The 25,550-nt window shown below is 49.3% G+C and overlaps 1 protein-coding gene across 9 annotated transcripts in view; it reads right to left on the reverse strand.

Moving 5' to 3' along the window:
- Positions 1 to 465: 465 nt before the first annotated feature.
- Positions 466 to 25,550, reverse strand: part of Foxp1 (forkhead box P1) — a 616,519-nt gene continuing 591,434 nt past the window's right edge. For 7 of the 9 annotated variants that reach the window (XM_015494919.2, XM_048787006.1, XM_015494920.2 and 4 more), the window contains 8 exons: positions 25,080 to 25,163; positions 17,022 to 17,223; positions 16,837 to 16,916; positions 16,128 to 16,229; positions 13,349 to 13,470; positions 11,956 to 12,025; positions 9,363 to 9,529; positions 466 to 5,000 (listed from right to left, as the gene is read on the reverse strand). In XM_015494919.2, coding sequence (XP_015350405.1) covers positions 4,856 to 5,000; positions 9,363 to 9,529; positions 11,956 to 12,025; positions 13,349 to 13,470; positions 16,128 to 16,229; positions 16,837 to 16,916; positions 17,022 to 17,223; positions 25,080 to 25,163 — 972 coding nt within the window. In that variant the 3' untranslated portion in view covers positions 466 to 4,855. The remainder of the gene's footprint in view (positions 5,001 to 9,362; positions 9,530 to 11,955; positions 12,026 to 13,348; positions 13,471 to 16,127; positions 16,230 to 16,836; positions 16,917 to 17,021; positions 17,224 to 25,079; positions 25,164 to 25,550) is intronic. The other 2 variants (XM_048787007.1, XM_015494921.2) reach the window with 1 other exon arrangement.

The raw sequence follows: 25,550 nt of genomic DNA on the forward strand, positions 1-25,550 counted from the left end.
TCATTTGTTCTAATCTAAGCATTTATCATTATATGCAAAAAGATTTCTTGATGAGAATATTATAGACGGTGCATGTTTTTGACATTAGCATTTTATTTGGATGACTAATCTTGCAGATGTGAAATTTTAATGAATTATTCATGAAATTGCTTTCCTCTGAAATTTTAGTTTGCTCTTAATGCTAGTTATTAAACATTTTGTTTTTCTTTATAAAATCTGATGAAGAGAAATAGGAGTGTGCTTCCTCAGGAGACAGCCCTCGTCGGCGCTCCTTCCCAATCCTCCCAGTGCATGCTTTCCTTGGAAATCTCATCCTCGGAAAGGGCTTCTGCTCGACTGGTGGTGCAGCTTGTAGAGAAGCCCGATGGTGACTCGGCTCTGAGGCAGCTGGCTGAGGAGCCCCAGCCTGTGCCTCGCACTCAGCACCAGGGGTCGGGGAACAAAGTAGGCCGGGGCAACGTTGAGCACCAGTGTGAACAACCAGCGTCTTTATTGCATTTGAGAACGCTATCGTGTCAGTCGTCAGTACTGACTACACCACATTTTTTTTATTGTCTGTAGCCACAGACATGGAATGATGGAATTACAGTTGATGTCAAGGAATGAGTTTCTTTTATGCCTTATCAAAACAAAACAAAGCAGCTCTAGTTACTGGCAGCACGAACACATGGAGCACCACGCTCATGTCCGGACCGCGCTGTGGCCACCACGGCCGCCCGCAGGGAGCAGGGTGGCATGAGCTGCCAGGCCCACGGGACGCCTGGAGGGCTGTAGACCTCCTCCTCTGGATAAAAGGGTGAAATCGACTTGCAAAACATTCAGAACGTCCGGAGGGGATGCCAGGAACCCAAAGGCACCGCACAGATCGAGGGTGGTCATGAGCACTGCCGCTTGAGCCCTGCAGGCAGCTCAGCTGGGATGGGTGGGAAAGGGGCAGATATGCATGAAGTCGCCTTGTTTTTATGATTTAAAAAAGAAAAAATCTAGTGATTTACATCACATTTTAGGTTAAGAATCCATGATTTTCTTTATTAGGTCTGAGGGGACACTGGGAGCATCCTTTTAGGACAGCTGGAAGGGGACAGGGTCGGCGGTCACTCTTAGTGCATAACCTGTTTTTCTTTTCTTTGCTGGTCCAGCCTGGCAGCCTCGCTCGTCTTACAGGGACAGACTCTAGGGACAGGTAGGGTGAGTCCGCATTCCTGACACTGCCTTAGTCTGACACATGGGACCCCCTCCCTAATGTATGCCTTTCTCTGAGGAGAGGAAAAAAAAAAAAAAGGAACAAACTGTCTTTACATCTTGGCACCTTGTAAAGTTTTTTTTTTTTTTTTTATACAAAACTTCAAATATTTCCAACACTCCCCATTATGAATCACTACTTCACTGATAAACTTTGAAAGTGTGACCCTAGAATTTCATCATGCAAAATATTTACTGCAGCAGGAGAAAACATTTTTAAACAACATTTTTTTTTCTTTTTTCAAATGTATGAACTTGTTTTAAGACAGCCAGGAAGGCAGTGGCAGGATAAAACACAAGGGACAGGAATGTATTAAAAAACAGATTAAAACACGCACCCACGCACACACAAACCTGTACAAAATGCTCCAATCGATGATAACGGGGGAAAAAGAATCCATCAACTATGTTACAATTCAAAAGCAAAAAAAAAAAAAAAAAGTTTCTCCCTCCCACGTCAGAAAACGTCATCCAATATTCTCAAAGCAAAGGAAGTACAGCATGTTCTGCAATTCCATTACATACAGCAGGTTTTTTTTTTTTTTTTCCCAAAGATGTTTCTGTTGTTAATATAAAGCAGTTGCACAAAAAGCAAAGGTGTTTTGACAAACAGGTGTATGCATTTATTCCTTTTTAGGAACAATATCTAAAAAAAGAACCGCCCTCTGCCCTCCCCCAGAAAAGACAAAGATTCACACAGACACATTGGGATTTATGTACAACATAATAAGCCCCATCCTAAGGAAGCGACCGGAACCCCCATGGGATACAGAATTGGAACTGTAGAAATCATAGTGACATTTGCTTGCTGTGAAGCCTGAGAATTGCTTTTTCAGTTGGTTCTTCTGCAAGGCTATGATACCTGCAAAGATATGTAAAATCTAATTTTTCTTTTTTTTTCTTTTTTTGCTACAGTCTTTAGACTAAGCATGCAAGACATACAACTAGGTGCAACTGAGTGAAATGTATTTTTAAGTTTTCATCATTCCTAAGGTTTGGACTGAGGTATGCGTACTAACAGTCTCTCATGCTGTTACCGTTACTCGTGTCTAGCTACACATGCTGAGAATGAGCTAATCTACCAGATTTTTATCCTCTTTTGAATACCACACTAACCAGCAACCACTCCGTTTAGAAGCACGGGGCCCTTCCCGGGACCCCCCGGCTACTGCCTGCACATCACGAAGCTGCCTGGAGAAGTGGGGGGGCCGTGAGGGACCACAGACCGCCCTTCAAATAGAAAGCAGAGTGACGCTTCCAAGGTCATTGCCAAAGACGTTTTTGTACCAAGCTTATGAGTGGACAGGAGTGTTACTTTTTTTTTTTTTTTTTTCATTTTAGTAAATGAAAAATGTTGTCCAAAGCCTATTCCAAAAAGATAAATAACATAAAGACAAATTGGAGGATCTATGCCAAAATAAACCAAAATTAATGCAGTGATCACAGCACAGTTCATAAACAAAAATGGCATGTAATCTCACTAAATAACAACAAAAAAATTGTAGAAATGATATCATGTGGTCTAGGTTCAATTGCAGATGCTTTTCGGTTCTTCCTGGTTTTCAGCTTAACTGTCTCCTCTATTGGACATGCTCACTTCCGGTGGCAACGCTCACAGCTCTTTGAGATGGGACTTCGTTCCTTCTGTAGCAACTATAATACTGTGCCCTATTTTCATCTTCAGTAGCCCCATAATTTTTCTTAATAAGGATGAGTTTTGGTCTCTGTAGAGGTACAAGAAGAAGAAAAAAAGAAAAACTAGAAAAAAGTAACAACTTTGGTTCCTTTACCAACTTGGTCTTCTAAATCTGCTCTATGGCCAACTTTCTCAGGTTAGCAATAGCCTGTATCTTTTATCATTTGCTTCTAAATCCTTTTACCTCCTTTGATCAACAATAAGAGGATATTTGGCTTCATCAGATAAAGCATAAAACAGAGAACATAATTTACCTTTGTGTAATATCTTTGGTAATTTTAGAAATAAAAGGTTCAAAGAATATAAATTAAGCTCCAAAAGGCTCTCAAACTAAAAACAAAAGCTACAGTTCTAGATAAATACATGTCAGGGAAATGGGTGCAGACGGAGGTGTGGCCGGGCTGGAGGACCGAGGCTGTGGCGCTGTGAACGCCCGGTGCAGCTCCCCCGAAGCCCAGGGCTTGCAGGAGCCTGGTTTACCTGATGTCTTCTGTCAGCTTTACACACTGGGGGACAGTGATCGTGACACACCAGCCGCGCACCTCCCAGACACACACTTCGGCATTTGCTGAACTCGGTCCTCATTAACGCCCTCAACAAGAGCGACCTGAAGTCTAATTTGCATTTACACAGAATAGTGCCACCAGGCAGCTCCAATGATCCAGCCTCCACACTGCCCCCCTCCAACAAAGTTGCTTTGGAGAGCTGGCCTCTGGTCACTTTGTAGTCAAGGCAGCCCACGGTGGTCATCCCAGCAAGGAGCCCCAGACCCTGACCACGGAGTCATGGAGGGAGAGCCATTCCCATCCACGAGGTCAGCCTAATCATCACCGTGCCTGCCTGTGTCCTTGTGCTGGTGCAGTGCTGTGGCATTTATTCAGAATGATGCTTCTTATTTTCAAAAAAAAAAAAAAAAAAGGAATTCTGAACAACCCCTCACCACCCCAATACTGCTCTGTGGAATGAGTCTGCATTGTTCTGAGTGTGTCTCTATTTTTTTTTTTTTTTTCTGTCATTCATTCTCTTTCTGGCAGGACGTCCCATCTGTGTGACGGGACCTTCATGTGTAGAGTTGCAGCATTTGGGACCTTTTTGGAAAAAGACCAAAACGGAATGTTTTCTGACTTCAGAGAAACGTGGTGGCGTCTGTAGGAAAATGGAATGAGTGACAGAAAACTACGAACGAGAAATGACATTCAGCTCTGTGTAATAAAAAATACCTATCAACATTCATCACAAGGTACAGAAAACTTTAAGCCTCCAAGAGGCCGTGGGCCCAAGTGGAGGCCTGAGGTCAGAACTTAAAATGGTAAAGTAGAAGGAAAAAAAAAAGCCATACATTAAAAAGTTTGGGATAATTTTAACCCCACCCCCCAATACACACACAAAGGCCTTCCCCATCCCAACTGGAAGCAAAAAAAAAATCAAAAAACCCAAAGGCGTAAAGGCAGTGATAATCAACATGCGGTACTGTGCAACAGGTCGTCCACTGGAGTCCTGGATCCTGGCAGAGGCGTGGTCTGCAGCTCAGGTGCGCAAGCTCAGTCGGCGTCCTCAGTGTCCAATGCCGGCAGGACTGCAGTTCAAAGTCTGCTGCTAAAAGTGAATCTCAGTTTAGCAAATTTACAACACTGATGTTGACTGTGAAGAGAGGAAAATCCCAAGTACCAAACGAGTCCATCCAACGCACAGAGTACAAATTCCTTTTTTCAACAAAAAGTAGAAAAATCAAAAATACTCCCAAATGGGATTCTTGATGGCACTAAGAGTTAACACGTTTCAGAGTTGCCAAAGTGTAGTGAGGCTCCTCCAGCCTGTTCGGCCAGGCCAACGCAGAGCCACTGCACTGCAAACTTTGGACATGTTTTTGTTTCTCGTCTCCGATCTTCCCTCTGGGGCTGGCCCCGCCCCAGGTGTTCACTCCATGTCCTCATTGACCGGTTCGTCTTCATAATCTCTGTCATGGTCAAAATCTGGACTGTGGTTGGCTGTCGTCACCAAGGACAGAGGCCCTTCAGCTTCCTCGGGATCGAGGGGCTCTTCTTTGACGTGCACAGGATGCCTGGGGAAATAGAGAGAGGGTCAGAGGGCACGTGGGGCCTGGTGCACCCTGACCCCACACTGTCCCACATGGGAGCTTTTTGCCGCTCAGGGGCCCCGTGTGGCCAGCGGCTCCCATGTTGGACCGTGTGGAAAGCCATTCTGTGGTGCCACTCTGCCACAGCTGGTCTCGGACCGGGGGCTTGTGTCCTGCTCTATGGTACTCTCAGTCCCCAGGACCTTATTAGAATGTAGCAGTGAGTCAGGTGGTCTGGGGGCAGGCCTGAGACTTTGTATTTCTAATGTCCCCCAGCCCGAGTGTCCGACAATGGGCCCGCGTGGGCCCCGGGGTGGAGGTGGGGGAACACCACCATTCAGATCATTCCCTGAAATGGGAATCCGTAACAGCGATGGTTTGTGGGGACCAGAGCGCAGGAGATGGGGCTAATCGTGGCTTGCTGTGTGCTCTGCTTCGCTAGTTAACATGCAGAACCTGTGAAAGAACTCTCCAGAGGACGACCCCAAGCAAGGTCCTATCATTAATCAACTTCAAGCAAACACAGCACAGAGACACCATGATACATGCTTGAAACTCCAAATTAATGCATATTTTTACAAACTGTCAATAAGGCAAGAAAAGCCCTGCCAGGAAACACAAACGGAGAGGAGAAGTCTCGCTCCACACAACAATACGATAAGGAAGCGGGCCACAATCAGAGTAGTGCTGTCAGCCATAAACAAGGCGAAACACGCGGCCTTGCTGGTAGCGGCCACGGGGACACCGGGCCTCGATGAGATCTGCCAACTTTCTCATTATGGACCGGAGCTTGGTTCACCTGAAGGGGACTGGGGTGATCACACAAAGCCACTCTGATAACAATTGAGAAGTGTTGTTCGTAAATCATATTTACAACAGATCCTTTGCAAATACAAATTATGTTCTGTTGCTGGGCTTTTGATATGTAAAAGAACCATTCAAGTTAAAAAAAAAAAAAAAAAAAAAACTCCCGTCTCTGGGACTGGCTGCAGAAGGGAGGATTTTTGTTTTAATTGACGTTATCAAGTATTAGTAAGGAGAGGTGGTGCTGGGATGGTTGGCTCCCTAAATAATTGATGCTGTGTGCAACAAAGGCCCCCAGAACCATTTAAAAACAAACAGAGGCGTGCTTGGGACTGCCCTGGAAGATGCAGACTTCAGAATCAATCGGCTCTGAAATCAGCATGGCATACAGAGAGGTTGGGGGACAAGATGTCAGATAAAGAGCTTTAAAAAACCATGCCCCTATTCTTTAGGACCACTGCCAAAATGAAACGAGGCTTAAGTGTTGCCATACTGCATTTTACGTGTCTTGTTTTTTAGGAGTCCTCTTTGTCTGCGTAGGACCCAGGCCTTGCTCTATGATGTGCACGACCCAGTGCAAAAATGCAGGGTTCCCAGCGACACTCAGGGCAGTGAACCAAGCGTCTGCCTGGTGGGATTCCCTGTATTCTCCTGCCGAGAATCCAGTACACTGATGGATGTCCTTAGCTGGACCCTACTCAAGGTCCATTTTGGCTGCTCGGGCCTCACAGACACTGCAGGAGCGCTGTGACTTTGGCTAGCTTTTCAGCCACGGTTGTTAAGGCTACCTGAGGCCGTCTCTAGTCCCTCCCTGTCAACTGTTTGATGGATAAAAATGGTGACTTTTTTATGCAATCTCTCTACTTCTGCTGATTTACCTCCTTGGGATAAATTTCTAAGAATGGAATTGTTGGAGCAAAGGCTAAAACATCTTTATGGCTCCTGTGATTTACTGTGATATTAATTTCCAAAGGGGCTAAGCCCATCGAGACTCCATCTCGTCAGGATCGAGCATTATGTTTAAAAGCTGGTCTGCGGCGTGGTGGGCTGGGGTCCAGCGCAGGCCCCCTCAAGCTGCACGCCGCTGACGACAGTGCAGGCTTCTGTTCCGCATCTTCACTGTGGAGACCTCCTCAACACCGCGTCTCCTTGGAGCGTCCGCTGGACGAGGCTTGTTAGCCCTGTACTGTGCCGCAAGCGTCACTGTCCAGACTCACCATAAAAGACTCGCAGTAGGAAAATGTACCAGAGATATCAATCTTCTTGAGTTTGTAAAGCAGAATCTGACGAAGTCATAGAAAACTTTGGGTTGGGGGAGTGAGGAAAGCAACCGCGGGAGCCTTCCTGGGGGTCTGGCCTTGTCGCTGTAGACTTCCACAGGAAAGGTCCCCACAAAACAGCTCACAGAATCAGTTTCCCCCAAGTTCAGCATTTACTTCCCCAGAGACAGGGCATCCCTGCTGGTTCTACCCGAGTAACACACAGCAGGTCTGCGGCAAATGTTAACCATCAGACCCACTGTGAGATGGCCTGACCACATCCAGGTTAGATACAGGGCTTCTTGGAACTGGCAGGCGCTGGCTACAGCGCTCTTGGAACAGAAACGCAGAGGTAGAGATTGCCAGGGGCCCAGGCCTCACACTCATGCCCGCGTGTCTTCTGCAGCTGGTGTGCAACTTCAGCATCTTCTTCCATTGAACGGTGAAGTGCAGGTGCAAACCTGGGCTTTCTCTTCCGTCTGAGCAATTCCTTTGTGCCTCCCCTCTGGGACATGGCTGGCTGGGGTTCAGGCACTGTGATCTGGTGGGGACACATGGCACAACCCAATTCTGCTTTGCAACTTCTTTACTTCCTCTGAGGATAAGAGTATAATGCCCTACATCCACAGGCTCATGACTGCTTTCAACACCAGGCATCAGCTGGACTGCTGTCCCCACAAGGTCCTCTAAGCCTTGCCGTAAAGTTGATGACTTGATTTATTCCAATAGACTGGAACAGTTTAAAAAACAATCCACCTCAGTGCACGGAAATGCACACTGGGCAAGAGTAAACACGTCACTATGGGATTCTCTTAATGGGAACAAGAGGGTCCCACAGAGTGCCCAGGGCAGGGACGGTACAGGACCTACTGCTGACTCAGGCCCACCCAGCGAACGCAGGCACCCGAGATCTGAGCAACACCTCTTCCTACAGATCTGGGATTGTTTCCAAGCAGTTGAAACTTTCGTTTCACAAGAGTTGTGCTGACTGGGGAAAAGTGGTTGTTGGTAGTACTGGGGTTAACTTGGAGTTGCTTGATCTTGCATGACAGGGAGCACCATTCTCAACCCAGCCCGGGAAGCGTCATCAGATCTCTTTTTCTTTGCACTGAGTTACAGGAATGTTTATGAACTAAACCTTGGAGTTTGTGCAGATGTTGAGAAACAGCAGGTTCAGAGTTTTTGTTCTAATGGGCATTTCTTGAGGTAGCTTGTACGCCAATTTATAATTGCTCTGAATTTCTTAATATCTGCGTAAACCCTCCTGTCATGACTGAAAGATGAAGACGAGTGTGGTAACAATCGACTCAAACAGCAGGCTGCTCTAGAAGGGTGAAGTGCAGCAGTGTCCGTGTGAGGGACCAACGTTCCTCAAACACTGCGCAGGGGGTGGGAAGAGCTGCTCCTGTTCAGCCTTGCCAGAGCACTTTGGGCACGAAATGCAAACGCTAGGACTCTACATTTCTGACCCCCACGTCCTGCAGTTACCATGGCAGGGGGCACTGACGCTGGTCATTAGATGCCAGTTCCTTCTGTGGCTAACTGCTACAGGTCACAACTTCTCCTGTCACTCAAACCATCTTAAAATACAATATTGGTCAGTAACTCATGGATGTGGGGGCAGATGGCCCATTCTGGGAGCCACCAGAATGCTGCCAACATCGAGTCCCCTTCAAGTGGGCCGCAAAGGAAGCTCGCTGAAAGGGAGAGACTGTCAGTCATTCTGAAGCTCCAGCCACCTGCAGTCATGTGGTTTCGTTTCTCTGGTTTAGAACTCTCCCCACTCAGCCCCCCACCCCTGGGGACAGCAGAGCCCCTGGGTGGCTTGGGCCTGTTGCCGTTCCCATTCAGCGTGGCCCCCGGCCGCCCCTTCCCCTGTCGTGTGTGCACTCATTACCCTCCATCTGCTGCTGTAATGCTCCTATTAATTTTCCTTTTGATATTTTAAGAGCAATCTATAAATCATGCCGCCTTTCATTTGTGCCATCATTAATGCTCGGTAATAAGGCTGCGGCGTCACGTTTGCCATTCCAGTTCTCACCCAACCAAGTAAACCACCTCTCTCCTCTCCGCTAGGTCCAGGGCTCCACCTGAACAGCGTGTCTCAACCGATGGCCAGATGCGCACCACGTGTCCCATGCACTGCTGCGTGCAGCGCCAACCGTGTTTACAGGGATGGCAGCAACTCTTCTAGGAACACAGTTGTCTACCTGGGTTCCGGACACTGTTGGACAGGTACACAGCGCCCAGAGGAGGAGCCGCGTGTGGGGCGGGCAGTACTCACACGGCTTGCAGAGGGGACCGTCCGGGACTGCTGTCGCTCTCGTTGCTGTTGGTGTGCTCCATGGCGCCGTTGAGCTCCTCCCGCATGGCACTGGCCAGGTTGCCCAGGGTGGGGTTGCCCATGGAAGCGGTAGTGTATAGAGGTATGCTGTTCTCCGCCATCGAAGCCTGCCACCAATGAGAGAGCGCGCGTGAAGATGCAGGCGGGGGCACCCTGCAGATGGCTGCCAGGGAACTGGAGCGCAGGTGTCAAAGAGGTGGGGGGCTGTGCTTCCATAGCGCCTGGGGCACGCGCCAAGGGAGGCCCTGGGGAAGAAGTCCTGGCCCTGCCCAACCCAGTGCTGCGGTGGCCATGGGCTGTCTAATGGGAGGTTTATATCTGATGCCTTTTTTTCAAGAGAAACTGAATATTTCCAGATCATGGTGGAATATAATGGAATTTTCATTTCTTTATCCATTTTGATGACTCCGCTATTGGATATCAGAGATCTGATCAGATTATTCTGGCTGCATCGCTCAAATTTATGAGGACTTCCATAAACACTTACCTCTTAGATCCTATAGAAAAGGAAGGGATTATAGAATTGGAATCAATTTTTAGCCACCCCCCCCCCCCACCATTCCTGTTTTAATGGGTTTTGAATCTGTTTAGTGAAATTTGAGAACCGGTTAAAGGAACATGGAGTCATCTTTTGGACTCACGCCAATCACCTGTGATTTTAGGATGAAAGAACAATATCTGGCAAAAGGAAGTTTTAAATCTCATTTATGTTTGGTGCCTATGAAAACCAATATTAAAGGTGACAAAATCACTCCAAGTGAGTGTCAGTGAAAAAAAAGTAGAAATGGGAAAATGCTACCCTAACCCTGGGGTGGATGCTGTCCCCTGCACTGAAGTGCCTGTACTGGTTTCACTGGGGGGTGGCTGTGACATGGTGGCTTTTCATTTTATTCAAGGGGACAGACTGAAAAATTGGCAGTTGGTAATTACACCAAGATTTATCCAGACTGCCCCGTGCCTGGCTTTCCATCCTAGACAATCAATCCAGCATGGCAGCTCCCATTGGCCTCTCATGCAGGAGTGCAGGCTCCGGTGGACATCCTGGCATTGAGAAGGTAGGAGCCAACCACAGAGGCGGAGAGCGCGTGGTAGGGGTGCACTCTCAGCGCAGGCACACCCATCCCACTGCCCTGCACTTCTGGGGGAACACGCTGGTTTTCCTTCCTAGCGTGGTAAACTTATTGTGATCCCCATTCCCCACTGTCCTATTGTTAAGTAATTTTCATTAAGTACTTTTATTCAAACGGGTCTCTTGCAATATAGCGTGTTGACTTTTTGGGCCAGAGCAGTGGGCAAAATTACTAGTAGCATTGCAAGCTGCAGCGGGATACCCCTCTTCACTCCCCGTGAGACAGCACGGCAGTCCCGTGTCTGGAGAATCCCCAGCTGCGGGGTCAGTGATAGCCAAGATGCCTCAGAAGTAAAGTCAAAACTGAAATGGCTGCAAGAATGTGCTCCTGGAAGTAATGCCTCACCCTCCATGGTAAGCATTTGATTGTGCTGGGCTCCAAGACCTGCAGAGGCGAGCTGAGCCTCTGACCATCCCACCAGGTTAGACACACTTGACTCCTGCCTCAGGGTTTTTTCAGCAGTTCATGTCCCCCCTTGGGAGCTGGGGTCCAAATTTTTTTTTGTAATACAGACTTAAAGGTTCCTACCTATGAAACTGGCACCTCTGCCACAAGAGTGGATGGGCTTAGCAATGGTGCCCAAGTCCATCAGTACCCGGCGTCTGCCTCCCAGGCACTCGGGGCGGCTCAATCTATAAATACGAGCTTTACCGTTACCCCTAGTTACTTCCTTTTTCAGAGCATAATGCAATCTGTCCCGAGTCCCATGTTTTATTTCTGTAGTGGATTCTGCTGTCCTATTTTATAAATTGTATACCATGCATTATGTTGCTCTAGTAATTTTTTAAAAATGATACTGTCCCACTATTCTTGTGTTGAAAAACTGGTGCTAGTGGAAAGGAGGAGGGACAGGCTCCCAATATTCACGCCCACCTGATGTACGTAAGGTCTCCTCCATCATCGTCCAAGGATGAAGGAAAGAGAGGCACCCCGTGTGAAGAGGAGGATGTGGGGCCTCCAGCCTCGACAAGGCTGCGGCTGTCCAGGAGGAGGAGGTACACAAAGCTCAGCTTTCTCTTCAAACCCGTGAACAATAGAAGGTCATGTGATGCGGTGGCCTATCATCCCGCACACTAATAGCTGTGCTAGAGTAATTACACTTGTGGTATTTTTGCCTCAAGTGAAATTCTGAAATAAGAGGATGGAAATTATGATACTGCTGATAAATATTAATAAGTGAACTTTTAATTTTTTTGCCACAATATTCAAAATGCTAAGCATCCTGCTAATGCTGAAGCAGCCCGATGCGTGTGCCTCCAGGGAGTACAATGCTTTGTGCACTTAAGAAAAAAGTTTAACGGAATTAAAATTTAATATCTAATTAGAGCGAGGCTAATATATTTTGCAATGAGTGTGGGAGACGTGTGCCTCAGCCGCGTGTTCGGGAGGGCCATCCATCTTACCTGTAAAGCCGCATTGAGAGGGGTGCAGTAGGCGTGGCTGCTCTGCATGTTTTTAATGAGGGAAGGGTTACTGCGTGAGAAAAACAGAGACTCAGAGTTAACTGCAGTCCAGCCCCGAGCTCCTAGCTCCGTTTTAAGCTTGCTGGTAGCCTTGCAAATTAGAAACTTCCCCCACCAACCAACTCGGAAAGCCCGGCTGTGCACATACTTTTTGCGATAGCCTATGCCGTTCAAGGCAAGGGGGTATAAAATTCTGGCTTACCAGACGTGGGGACTCCCTCCCGAGACCTCTCTGCAAAGTTTTAGTTGCTGGGAAGCAAGCCCTGGGCAAAATGGCACAGCTGGGTGTGGGCCTGGTGCTATGCCTGTGAGCAGGAAGCCCAGGAACTCCTTTAAGAAAAGCTCTGGACTTTCTCCCAGAACTACTAAAAAATGACACGGCACACACGGAGGGGAAAGGAAGCTGTCCGTGTTCGCACCTTAAAGGAAACATGGTAGGGGCCACCTGATCAAGTCCCCGCCACGCTCGCTACTATCTACGTTATGATAAGCAAATAAGAAATTTGTCCCATTAAATGACTTTTCTACTTGTAGAAATCATGGGTCCCACAAAAAATAAATCATAGTCAGCTGCTGAGTCAAAATACAATTAATAATTTGCATCAAAGACGTCAAAAAAGCATTGTTCAAGGCACTGGCGATCCAGAGAAGCGAGAGGACATGGACGCATCACACAAGCCAGTTCCCTGGCAGGAAGCTGCGGCACTGCTACGAGGTGAAATGCACGACTCCATGGGATGGGTCAACCATGCAAAGCCAAAGCCACAGCAGAAAACAAAAGGAAAGCAAGTAAAGGCTCTTACTGTGCGACAAGCTCGTCAGAGTCTGCAGCGGGGCAGTACTTGCGAGGACGGCCTCGTTGACTATGGCGGCCACGTTTAAACTCTTCGTCATCAACTGTCCAAAAGGACCCAGACTCATCCTCTACTCTGACAAAGCACTTATGCAGTGACAGGTTGGTGCGAATGGCACCCTGGGATAGGAGCAGCGGCAAAGGAGATGGAGTGGCACGGAAAGGGGACGGGGCGGGGGGGACACACATCCAGTACAGGGGACAGGAGAAAGAAAATAAAACGCGATAAGCATAGGCGAATGGCTCGTGAGGGTTAATATGCGCTGCACCTACACGCTAGCATGGGATGCGACAGACCAGCAAGCAGGGCGGGGCTGGCGGGGGCACACGACAGGAGGGTGAAATGCTTTTTTGCTTCCCTTGACTGAGACAACGTGAAACCAGTTCTGTGGTCTGACAGCGTCTCGCAGCCAAAGCCTCTACGTCACACGAGTTAGCACAGTCCGAGCTGGGCGCAGAAGTCAAACGTGGTGGACGTACCCACTGATCTTTTGTGGCCTTCGCTTTTGGAACTCTACTTCATCCACCGTCCACACTGCCCCTTTAACGTTCTCTACTCGCACAAAACACTTGTGAAGACTAAGATTATGGCGCACTGCATTCTGCAGCAGGTATAAGAGAGAGAACATTTACAATTTCTGTAAGAAAAGACTCCAGAAACAGTACATTCAGCCACACAGTCCCCACGGGAACACCACTCCCCAGCTGCCGCCCACCCCGGGAGGTCCTTCCTGTGCTCCAGGGAGACTGGCTTAACTGCACTTCTGTCTCCCCTCTGGCACTATCCAACCAGAAAAGGCGGAGGAGCCCCAAACAGGCCCTACAAGTGGCTCTGGATTAATAGTGTCACCGTGACTTCAAAATAAGAAACTCTGAGCATGAAACGATCCTCTTTACATGATGAAACGCTGTGAAGTCCAGGGCAGCTTTGCCTTCTCAGAGCCTCTACAAGTTGATGAGGGAAGATTCTTAATAGGTTGTTACCACTGAGGCATCACCTTGAAGGCCAAGAGGATCAGGTGAACTAAACCCCAGGGGTGAGCAGCACCTTACTTTCCCCACTGTAAACGAGAGCAGCTGCCCATCAAGTCAGGGGAGAAAGGCTACACGCCTGCAGATGAGGGTTTCTTTCCCATGTTAGGAGTCATTTCTGATGGAGACTTTGCATGTGTATAATGTACCGTGCACACAGGTCTCCACTCAAGAGCCATGACCCTTCCTGGGCCCGAGTAAGTACCGAGCAACCCCTGTCATGGAGGAAGTAGCACAGCTGGGGTGGCAGAGCCCCTCTTCCCAAGCCCCTTTGTTCTGGTAAGGCCATCGTTCCCACCACCTGGAAAATGCGCTCTCCAAATGATCCTTAATTTCTTGCTGATCATAATCGGTGAATTCAAGCCAGAATCATTTTTGATATGGTATATGTTGAATATAATAAGCTGTTTTGTGGGATGGTGACATGGCCTGCTCATAAGGAGCATCCACAGGGTAAACTCCCAGACGTATTGACTAGCGTGAGGGTTAACACTATCAAAGGCTATCCTTGGGCTGGGGATGTGGCTCAAGCGGTAGCGCGCTCGCCTGGCATGCGTGCGACCCGGGTTCGATCCTCAGCACCACATACAAACAAAGATGTTGTGTCCGCCAATAACTAAAATAAATAAATAAATATTTAAAAAAAAAAAAGGCTATCCTTGATTCAAAAAAATCGTGATAGGTTTGCCTAAAAGCTCCCTGAAGTCACGTGGCATGGTGCAGTTAGGCTGGGGGAGAAAAATTTCTTTGCACGTAAAGTGCCACCGAGCACATGACACTGACTGTCTGCTGCAGTCTCCTCAAACAACATGGAAGAGACGCTAAATACATGAAGCCAAATTCCCTTTAAAAAAGAGCATGGGAAACCAACCCACATCACAGGCTGCTGTGCGCCTGACTGCCCAAGCCCCGTTTTCCAGGACCGCACAAACACTGAGGCAGAGAGCAACAAGTAACCGAGAGTTTTCGAAAGAGAAAGCGCTCTCTTGGGTCCTAACCTGATATCTGGGCATTTCATCAGAGCTCACAGTCTGCATATCTGAGGCATTAAGTACTTCATCTAGGGCTGTTTGTATTAATGACACCTCTCCCTGCACTTTGCAAAAATGAAAAAGTTAGATCTGAGCTTGAATTTATATTCACGACTGGTAACTGTTTTTAAATTTCATCATTTGGTAATTTATAAAAGGCAATTTGAAGAAAATGTCTGCCTCATGCTTCTAACTCCCTAAATTTTTAAAAGCATTTGGGGCTCAAGATCCTTTGTGTTTTATCTCCCAAGTCAAGTGAAAGAAAGGTAAGATTTTGAACGAAAAGTTCCCTTCGGCACTCACGAGTCTCATGAGTTAACTGTACGATTTTTTTTAAAAATGCTAATTTATCAAAGATACATTGTTTGGCTTTGCTTTCCTCCCATATAGAATTAAGAAAGCAGAGGGGAAGGGATACATATCAAGTAAAGCAAGTTTTCCCTGCAACCCATAAATCCTAAAATGTTTCCATCAAACAGTCTATTTTGCAGGGATCAACGAGATTCCAGGTACAGAGATGCCTGTTAGACTGTATTAGCTGTCTTCTATGAGCAACAGGCACCAGGAAATTGAAAAGGGGGCCTAATCTAATACGAGGGACTATGTCCGGATGGGAGCCCTGAACCAACAGGGGAGGGGGTGAGCCATGGACCCCAAGCATTGCTGATGTGTGCCACACACGGTGTCATAATGCAGGATGCACCTCAGAAGCTGCTCTTCTTCCTTGGGTCCCTATGAACAACGTGACCCTGTGTGAGACAGTCTGGTCCCTTCAGAGCTACCCAAGACCGGCTTCATAAAGCAGTGCTTTCTCTCTAATCAGCACCATTTGCAAGTACTTGGGTTGGTGAGCTTTGACCCAACCAATGGAGGTTAGGGCTGCCTGACCTCCAGGCAGGTAGGATCCTCATGTTGGAAAAACAGGTTGCCCCGGCCTCTCTGCAAATGCTGGCTGAGGCTGAACACCTAAGAGAGGGAGGTGTGTGTAAGTCCTTTGGCAGTGTCCGTATGGGGCAACCAGAGACAGATGGTCTCCCTGGAGGGCCACTCACACCTGTGCGGCCCGAGTCATGGGAACCTTCCATCTGAGCACCTCGACCACAAAGCAACCCTTTTACCATCTATTCATACAGAGTGGATGCTCTGCGACTCTCCAGTAGCCCAGTCACTGCGCTCTAGGCCCGGAGAAGGCTTACCTTCCACGTGGCTGCGTTGCGCCGGAAGTAAGCAAACATTCGCGTGAACCAGTTATAGATTTCATTCAGCGTGAGCTGCTTTTCTGGAGATTCGAGAATGGCCTGCAAAGCAAAAGTTACGGGAAGAAGGTAATTTATGACCACATCAGCAAGAATTGTCACTAACCAGGTTCCTGAAAGTATAAAATCACTGACATTCAGAGCCTAAGAAAGGTTTGTTTCACAGAATGATCCAAGATTAATGGTTGTATTTAACAGTTCAATAGCAAAACTCAAAATGGAATTATCTAATTGTTTTGAGTTTTTATTTCTGTTTCCGTACAGAAATATTAATTTATTAGTCATTCATAAAGCAGAATCAAAGAGAAATGCAAAACATTTCACTAGCTGATTAAAGCTCAGTAATTATTTAGAGCTCAGATTAATTCCAGGGATCAGAGATTACTGTAGCTTGTGATAATTGACTTGCCATCTTTAAACAGGCTCATTTTCACTGTTGTGTGAAATGAATTTCCTAATAATCACATCGTATTGTAATACTTAATCAAAAGCAATTATGTTATATATTGCAGTTTTTAAAAACCTTATAGAAAAGGTTTTAGCATGTGGCATACTAAACGGTTTTAAATCTACTTCATCAATACAATAAATACATCCATGTACACACACACCTTTGTATGTGATTTCGCATGCTGCATTGTTTACTTACCTGCCTAATTAAAGATGCATACGTAAATGGCGGTCTAACTTCTGCGTTCTTATAAAATTCTTGGTTCTGCGCAATATCTGCTAAATAAGAATCATTGTCCTATTAATCATCACTTTTTAAAAAAGGAGCCGCTCGGCAAGAATTGCAGGCGACAACCCCAAGCAAGGCCAACATGGAGTATTTACCTGAAGAAATGGGCACGTTGTACTTGTCCGAGTACCGCCTGCGGATGGGTCCCACCGTGTGCATGCTGGTGGTGGTGATGACGGAGGGGCCTTGGGTGACGGGAGTCAGGGGAGCGGTGGGGGTCGTGGGGGTATGAGGTAAGCTCTGTGGAGAAGCCTCAGAGGCGGACTTGGAGAGCGTGACGCTGGACACCAGATTGAGCTGTGGGGAGAAGACCATTTAGAGGGACGCTGCTCACTCGAGGGCTCCTGTGACTATTGTCGCAGAGATGCTTGTGAACGGCCAGGAGCCAGGTGTATCCCCAAGGCTGGAAAGTGATCATGCACAGGTTCAAAAAGGGTGGCCCAGCCAAGCAACCTAAGCCAACCCTGGTCAATCCTTGAGACCGTCAAAGGGTGAAACACAGCCCTGGCGGACCACACCAGGTGGGATGGACCTGAGCTCCCAGCACAACTGCAGAGCTGTGCTTTTCTTCAGATTAGCTTTGACTTAAATTAAATGGGCTCTTAGGCTCACACCCGTCCTCCGGCCAGCAGGACGACACTCGAGTCCACCACCGAGCACAGGTCCAGAAGGCCGCCTGGCTTCCCAGCCTCGGCAGATAATCCCCTTCAGTGAACACTGCGCACAAAGCTTTCTAACTAACGAGCCCAGGGCTGGAATCTGTTCATTGAAAAAGATGGCGGCCCAGGAGACCCAGGACTTCTGGAGAGATTTGTCTTCAAGTTGTGTACTCCCAAGGGAATTTTACTTGGAAGTAGTGGTGGTGGTGGGGGGGGCAGTGAACCCACCCTGTTCTGTTTCCTTTACTCCCATCTACCTGTGGCAAACCCTGGGTGGGGTAGAAACGCAAAGTCCCGCGATGCGAGAGAGCGTGGTGGTCCCCAGCCTCTTGTGGTGCTGGCTCAGAGAGTGCCTCCCCCAGATCCACACTCCAGCCAGATTCCAGCTCACCCACCACAAGTCCATTTCACCATGAGTACAGTCAGTCTTGGGCACAAGGATTATCTGTGAAAGGTACTAAAACTGATTCCCCTGAGATGCTAATAGAGCGGATCCCAAGGGCGTTCCCAAGTGTGCAGAAGACCCAGCCTTTGCTCGTACGCTGGTAATGAACGAGACCCTGAGAACCCCATCTGATGTGTCCAGGGCGTTCCAAGGGAAACAAACACAGATCCCATGATATCGTTAAAGAAACAGTAACGGGAAATACAGGCCCGCTGCTGGGAGCTGCAAGGTTGAGCTCAGTGTCTGCTATTGGTCTGTCTGATTGTCAACTCAGCAAGCCACAGGACACCCCTGCACCAATGCCCGAGCAGAACAGGCTACCACTGCTACTCACCCAGCCACTGGGCACGGGCAGAACAGCTGCCCTCTCTGGTGCCGGAATGGTGACACTGGAACCCGCATTTACAGACCAGAGCTAACAGTGCAGAGAGCAGCCACAGGATCAGGGACTCAGCCTGACCTCTCCCTGCCTTTCACCACTGACCACAGCCAAGGCGGTATGCAAAACGCCAGGGGAAGCCACGGGCCAGGGCAGGAGTGCACAGAGCTCACAGATACACATCTCTGTCACGCAGACGCTGCTCAGCCAGGACTCGGGAAGGTCCTGGCCACATGAGCAACTCGCACTTTAGACAGCCGTCCCCAGTGCTTCCACTGAGTTCCACTGAGGTTTGATTTGGGGTGCTTCCACCGAGTTCCCGTACTGCCGTCAAGACCCACAGTGCTGTTACTCACACGTGACAGAGAAGCAAACCAAGGCCTAGGGAAAGAACCTCAATTGTCCATGTTCCCGGCCTGGACCAAAGTGAAACCACACATGTATACAGCTCTCGACCCTCTGCACAACCTCCTGCACCTGGTGGATGGGAAAAACATTGCTTCCTGTTATGCCCCATGTTGACAAGATCCAGTGAAAGCCTGGGAACGTCACTGAGCGCCTGCAAGGCGGAAGGAGGCACAGCCGCTGGCCTCAGAGCGCTTCCATAGCCCAGACACTCGCAGTTCTGACTCACTCTGCTTCTCCACTTCACGTTTCAGGTTAAGACCATCACTCTAATCACACTGCTTAAAACACAGCAAGAAAACCAATGTCCTTGGGAAATACACACTCCTCCCGACTCCCTCGGGAAGGGCATCAAGCCTCTCTCCTAGTTTAACCACCCAACACGAACCTCATGAACATTTGGCGCGACCCTCTGGGTGCTAACATCCAAGAAAAGTAGAGGAGCCCCACACAGTGACACCAGATGCAAAAAGGACTCGATTCCTGCAAAGCTCTTAAGACCTGCACCAATCCCACCACAGAGGGCAACAAAGAGAAACAACATCCCTCCAGGTTAGCTCAGCGCACCAAGAAAGAGGTACAGGTGGAATTTTCTGGATGCTTCTGAGTGTGGGTATCAAGTGGAAATCAACAGCGAGCCAGAAGGGAGCAGAGAGGGTTTACCAGGCTTGACAAATGACACCGTGATTCACACCCACTGCTGGGCTGGCTCTAATAAGCCGCAGAGGAAGCAGCCAATCTCAGCTAATTACCAGATAAAAATGTATTGTAAGGACTCTAATTAGGAGACGCGGATGGAGGTGATCTAATGATTAAATGCTGCATCGGGTGACCCCTCCATCGGTGCGCGGTGGTGCAAGATGTCACTGGGATATTTTGTAGAAACAGTAATTCTATTTCAAGGAGGGGTGGCAGTAATGTTTGTAATGATGGCTATGAGGTAAACTAATTAAAAGGCAGTTCCTAGAGGAAGAGGGTGGCGAAAGCAGCTGTGGCCATCCAAAATCCAGAACCAGGTCTGCGTGGAGGAGCTGCCGTCGAGTGGAAAATTCCCGGCTGACCCCTACCCTTGCTATTAATTTGCAGGGAAACTAATGACACATACACATATCCCCACAAAATCGCTCTAATTGCTAATTTGCCAAAGGAGCCCAGACTTCAAATTAAACATGATGTAGCTGAGAGGGAAGGGAGAACAAAAAAGCGTGCACTCCAGATGGAGGGTGCTCTGCCTCTCAAAACCAGCAGCCAGTGACATGGCCACCCTTCCACTGCACCGCGAGTTCCTCGACTGGGAAACCTTGGTCCAGCCGTGTCTTGAGAGGAGACCATCTCAGCGACAGGCCAGGAGAGAAGGCAGCGCTGGAGGGATGGATTCCCGACTAACCTGCACCGTCCATCACAGAGGCTCTGAAGAAGGGGACCAGGACGGCAGCCGTGGGCGAGTGGCCCAGCACACCAGGAGATACCCCTCCTCATCAGGAAAGCAGGCACCTGGGCTCCCTGGTTCTCATCTCAGCTAAGGTCTTAGGAGAGCCTCCCCTGCCCCGCCCCAGGGCACAGAGCAGGAAGGGATGGGGCTGGGGGGTGGGGGGGGGGTCTGTTCCTGGTGGAAAGCCCATTTTTCTTATTGTGTTCATTTTCTATTTAAAAAGAAGTTGCTATGTTTAGAAAAGTTAGTAACTCTGAATTTCTCTCTATGGCAGGCTTCCATCACGGATGATTTCAGCAGAGATAATCTCTTTGAAACTCTGGCCAAAAGTTAAATTCTTCTGTCACTTAAAATGGCTGCAGGGTTTGATTTGCTAGAGGAGAGTGAGTGTGCCCCTAGCACTCTTCTCCCTCCGTGGCCACAGCACTGCCCTGGAGGTCTCTCAACTACCCAGTTCTTGAAAAGATGGACCTTCACTTTTCACCCAGAGACCTCCTCTCCTATGCAAGGAAGATGAGTCACGCCATCTTAAGAAAATAAGCAGACCGCTGATGTCAGCTCCAGACAGAGGCCTTGCTGTGGGCACGTCCAGAGGCCCTTTGGCTTGTTCATGCTGCTGCCTCACTGGAAAACAGCTTCAGAGCACAAAGGGGGACCTGGAACCGAAGCCTGAGGGACACGCACACTGGGGAGCCTTGGTTCCACTGGCCGAATCCTGCCTGAACAGCAGTGAGGTCTGCAGGCAGGAGTCACTGAATCGGAGCCCAATGGTGCCAGGCCAGGCGGCAGGGCACAGGGGCAGCTGCTGGCTGTCCAGAGCCTTCGCTGCACTCCCCTGGCAGAGGCCTGCTACGGTGCAGCAAGCAGGACACACAACCAAGACTCGCAGGCCCGAGTGAGCAGGCAGGGCCTGGATGGACACAGTCCACACAGCAGCATGGAGCCGCAGAGCCCAGGACGGCAGCCCGTGCCACCTGCCGCTCCCCCAGGGTGTGCTGGCCCTTTGCTTGGTGGAGAGGGGGTACTTTAGTTTTTATAGTAGCTAAAAGCCATTTCCAAACAGCCCCAACTGCTGTGGCTAAAGTAAACGGGTAACAAAAAACGTCACCGGGCCTGCTTCTCCAAACATGCTTCACGGCACTTCCGAGGGGAAGGCCCGGCCACCAGCACGGTGTCCCTCGCCCACCCAATCTGAGAGAATGCTGCTCCCCACCTGGGGGGGGGGGGCCCTCGGGCGCAACTCTGCAGGGCACACTGCTCTGTCCCAGGTTATAAAACCGGATTTATGGTGTTCCCTGCCACAATGACAGCAAAAGGTCTTCTTAAAGAAATCCGTAACAACTTCATCAAGCCCTAACCGACGGGTTTCTGTGGCTGCTGTCCCGCAGCCAGTGCTCCCTGCAGTGAGCAGGGACTGGGGGGGCGCCTGGGCAGGTTGGAACTTCCTTAGGGCTCTGGCCACAGCTCCGCCTTCTCTGGGAAGGGAAGGTCCTTTAAAACATCCGCACTGCACTAAGGTGGCCCTTCGCCACCCACGGGTGCCCAGCCTGAGAGCCTGCGGCCACCCCCAGGGATTCTCCACCCTTTTCCACGCAGGAGCAACCCGAGAGCAGGGAGCGCCTCCCCTCCCAGCGTGCACCCCCGAGGACGCGGCCACACGCTCCCAAGCCTTCATCCCAGGAGGAACCCCGCCTCCCCCTCTGCCTGCGCACCTCCCCTCCCAGAGGTCTCTACCCGTCCACCTTTCAGGCTCTCAGGCAGCACTGAACCTGGACACCGAGGGCAAGCGGCCATCGCCTTCCCTGCCCCGTCAATATCTGCTGGAAGAGGAGCTTTCCTTCCCATGCAGACATGCCCCTGGAAGACAGCCACCCTCGAGTCCTGGGCAGTCCTGAGAGGAAAGGGACACCAAGACAGGGCACTGGCATGGCCGTGGCCGTGGCCATGGCCCCGGCTCTCTTCCCAGGGGGCTCCCGCTCAGATCCACGCCACCATGGCCACTGCCCTGTGGTCAGCGCCTCTCTAGCCACCTGGATCCAAGAACCTCCACCCTGGGATTCAGACAGTGCATCCCAGCTGACCTCAGAGCAGTCCAAGAAGGGCAGGGACAGCCGGGACAACTGGGGACAAGCAGAGAGACTCGCCACCCCACGGCACCCAGTGCGGGCAGCACTTACAGCAAGGCGTTCTGTCACTCGGTGACTAAGGAGTCTTAAAGAAACACAGAGCTGCTCTTCCACAGGAACGGTACCTATGGCAGGGCCACACCGCCACTCCCCGCGGCTCACCTCGGCACGAGCCCGGCGCCCAAACTCACACCAGGCTCCAACACCAGGCCCGACAAATTAATTACCTGCCAGTGGGGACACTTGGCACGTGAAGATGGGTGGCCACACAGCGCTGGGCCCCCAGAGTCGCCAGTGCCAAGGGCGTGTGTGCTGTGCCCTTCCCTCCGCGCTCTTCTTGGCAAGGAAGTGAAAATTTATGCAAAACATCACACGTCTATCTTCTATAATTAATTTCCCAATGCCTCACCTATACATATTTTAATAATTCCTGATTTATAAGATGGTATCTATAATAAAATTTTCTATTTTCCAATAAATGAAAAGAAGGCAGGTTCTTTCGGATGGCAGAGTGTGTGACACAGTATCTGCTTGCCAGGCACCGATTTCACTTCTTACATGCAAGTTAAAGGATAAGGGATTTATAAAGCAGCCTGTGAAGGGAACCACTTTTCATACACAAATGTGATCTTTTTTTTCCCAAAGGGTAATACAACAGTACATTTACATAAACTAATCCAAACAATCTATGTATTTGACAATGGCGAGCCTCACACAGACGGCCATTGTTGGTTTACATCTCGGGGCTCTTTATCCTGCCTTGTAGAGCTGTGCTAGCTGTCAAAGGTTTGACTTGGACTCTAAATAAATGGTTATAGAAGTGCTGTGCGGCGATATTGGACTTCTTTGCAAAAGAAAACCTGCTGTGTATGAATTCAAAAGCTATTAATTTTTCAGTCAAAAATATTCGTGCCTATTTCTTTTAATAAAGAAATACTGTGCTGAGCTACTGAGAGATAATGTTGACTAGGGGTAGAGAATTTTCAATAGAGCAGTTAAAATAAATTTAGTAGGAGGTCCCCTTCAAAGTTATAATTTTCTAGAATGTAAAACTTTTTTTTTTTTTTTTAACACTAATCGAGGCAAACCCATCCTTTCCTGTTCACCCACCCCCACTGCTGCTTTTCCCTGTTTACAGGAGGCTTAACACGGTCCCTGGGGCCATTCCCAAGGGTCCTCTAAGCTGGCGTGGGCTTCACCTATATGACGCCCATGCGGGCTTGCCCTTCCTCTCTGTGGACAGATCCCACCTCCTGCCAAACAGCCCTGTGATACCCAACAAGTCCTCTCCTCGGTGCTGCGTCAAACCGACCCGAATCCAGGGAGGAAGAAGACACTAACCCCTTCTTCCCCTGCAGCGAGTGCAGAGCCTCAAGGCCTTTGCGTTGGGAGAACTTCCACTGGAGCCATCTCTAGGCCTCCCGAGGGCTCGAGACAGTGCGTGCCCTGGGTCCCCAGCCATGCCACTGCAGGCTCCACTCTTCCCAGAACCCTCCTCAGAAGAAGGGGCTGGGGAAGCGGCAGAGCCGAAGGCGTGGTTCCTTCCTTCCTGGTGGTAACCTGCCCGTCCAGTCCTACAGCCATCCCAGGGAAGTACACGGACTAACGACTCTCTCCTAGTAAAAATGGATGCGCAGAGTGGTTAATGATTTTATGTCCTATATCTCAGTAATGTGCTCTGTTTCAGACATTAATTTTGTCTGCCAACTGCATCTTGGCAGGCTACCATATTTGCTGGGTTAATAGTCTGACTCCGTTTTATTTCTATCACCATAAATCATACATATATGGGTGTGTGTTTGCTTTATTTATAGAAAAAAATCAGTCAAAACAGATAAACCAATACTTTGCCATTATGCTGCATCATTGCATATTGATTAAAATTGCTGGTACTAACTATAGATTGTCAACGCTCAATTAATTTTCACACAGTGACTCCCAGCAAAATCAAATAAAGGCAGTGTACCTTTAAATTTTACAAATCTTAAAATCAAGAGGCAAAGCACTGTCTCCATTTTGAATAATCAGTTGAAGCTACCGGGAGGTTTTTAGGAACATGCGTGTGAGAGACACACCCGCTCAAGAGAGCTCATTCCAAGGAGCAAGGTCCCAGGCAGGATCTGCACTTGGGCATCATCCTCGCACTTGGGTGTTCACCGCTCATGCTGCGATGGCACCCTTCAAGGCCTTCTACAGGGAACCAAGGGCTAGGAGAACCCTGGTCCTGCCTGCATGGGGCTCACCCCCGCCGGGTGCCGGGTGCCGGGTGCACCGGGCATCTCCATCACGCGGGCTGCAGCAGCCCGACAGGGTCCTTTCCGCTTGACCGTCACTTGGGCTGGACTCTTCCTGCCCCTGTACTAACACAACACTGTCCCTGGCCCTGCCTGGCCTAGATGCCTCTTCCTTCTGCTGTCATGGTCCCGCCCCTGGCAAGCACTCAGAATGCGTTTCAGTACCAGGGTTCAGCGAAGATGACTCTGCTCCAAACAAGAGCTGGTAGCTTGGGCCTCATGGGCAAGGACCATGTCTGACTCGTCCTGTGTCTCCCCAGATGCCCGGCACACTGCCCTCACCAGGAATGGGCACCAGAAACGCTCCGCACGAAAACCTGCCCCTGCAGGGCTGTCCCCCTCCCCACACCTGGACAGGAGGCAGAAGAGGACCACTCAGTGTCATGGCCCCCTTGATGTCCGCCAGTACTTACGGGCTGAGGGGCGGCTTTGGGTTCCGTAGACTTCACATGCAGGTGGGTCATCATGGCCTGGAGGCGTTCTTTGTCTTTAGCAAGCTAGTAGGAAGAAAAGGGGTCGTTATCTCTGTGAATACAGATGCATGACTGTTTTACTAAATCACACACATTCCATGTAACTATGGCTCCACGAAGTATGAGAAAACCTTGTGCGTGGCCTCTTCATTTTTGGAATTCATAGACACATTGCCAAACGCCCAGGAACCGGAGGTGTGACTGTGAGACTTCTCAAGACCAGATGCATTGGCCTTGAACTGGGAAGTTCCAGACCTGCCGGCACCAAGGAGGCCCGTGGAGCAGGCCCAGGTAAAGACACAGGTGAATCATGCCTATTAACCAGCCTGACTCAGAGGATGGTGAGTGTGGCAGCTACGACTCGTAGACCCACCTGTTGGGGTCGTGGAGAAACCCAGACAGATGGATACA

This window comes from Marmota marmota, unplaced genomic scaffold (genome assembly GCF_001458135.2).
Source record: "Marmota marmota marmota unplaced genomic scaffold, marMar, whole genome shotgun sequence".
NCBI lineage: Eukaryota > Metazoa > Chordata > Mammalia > Rodentia > Sciuridae > Marmota > Marmota marmota.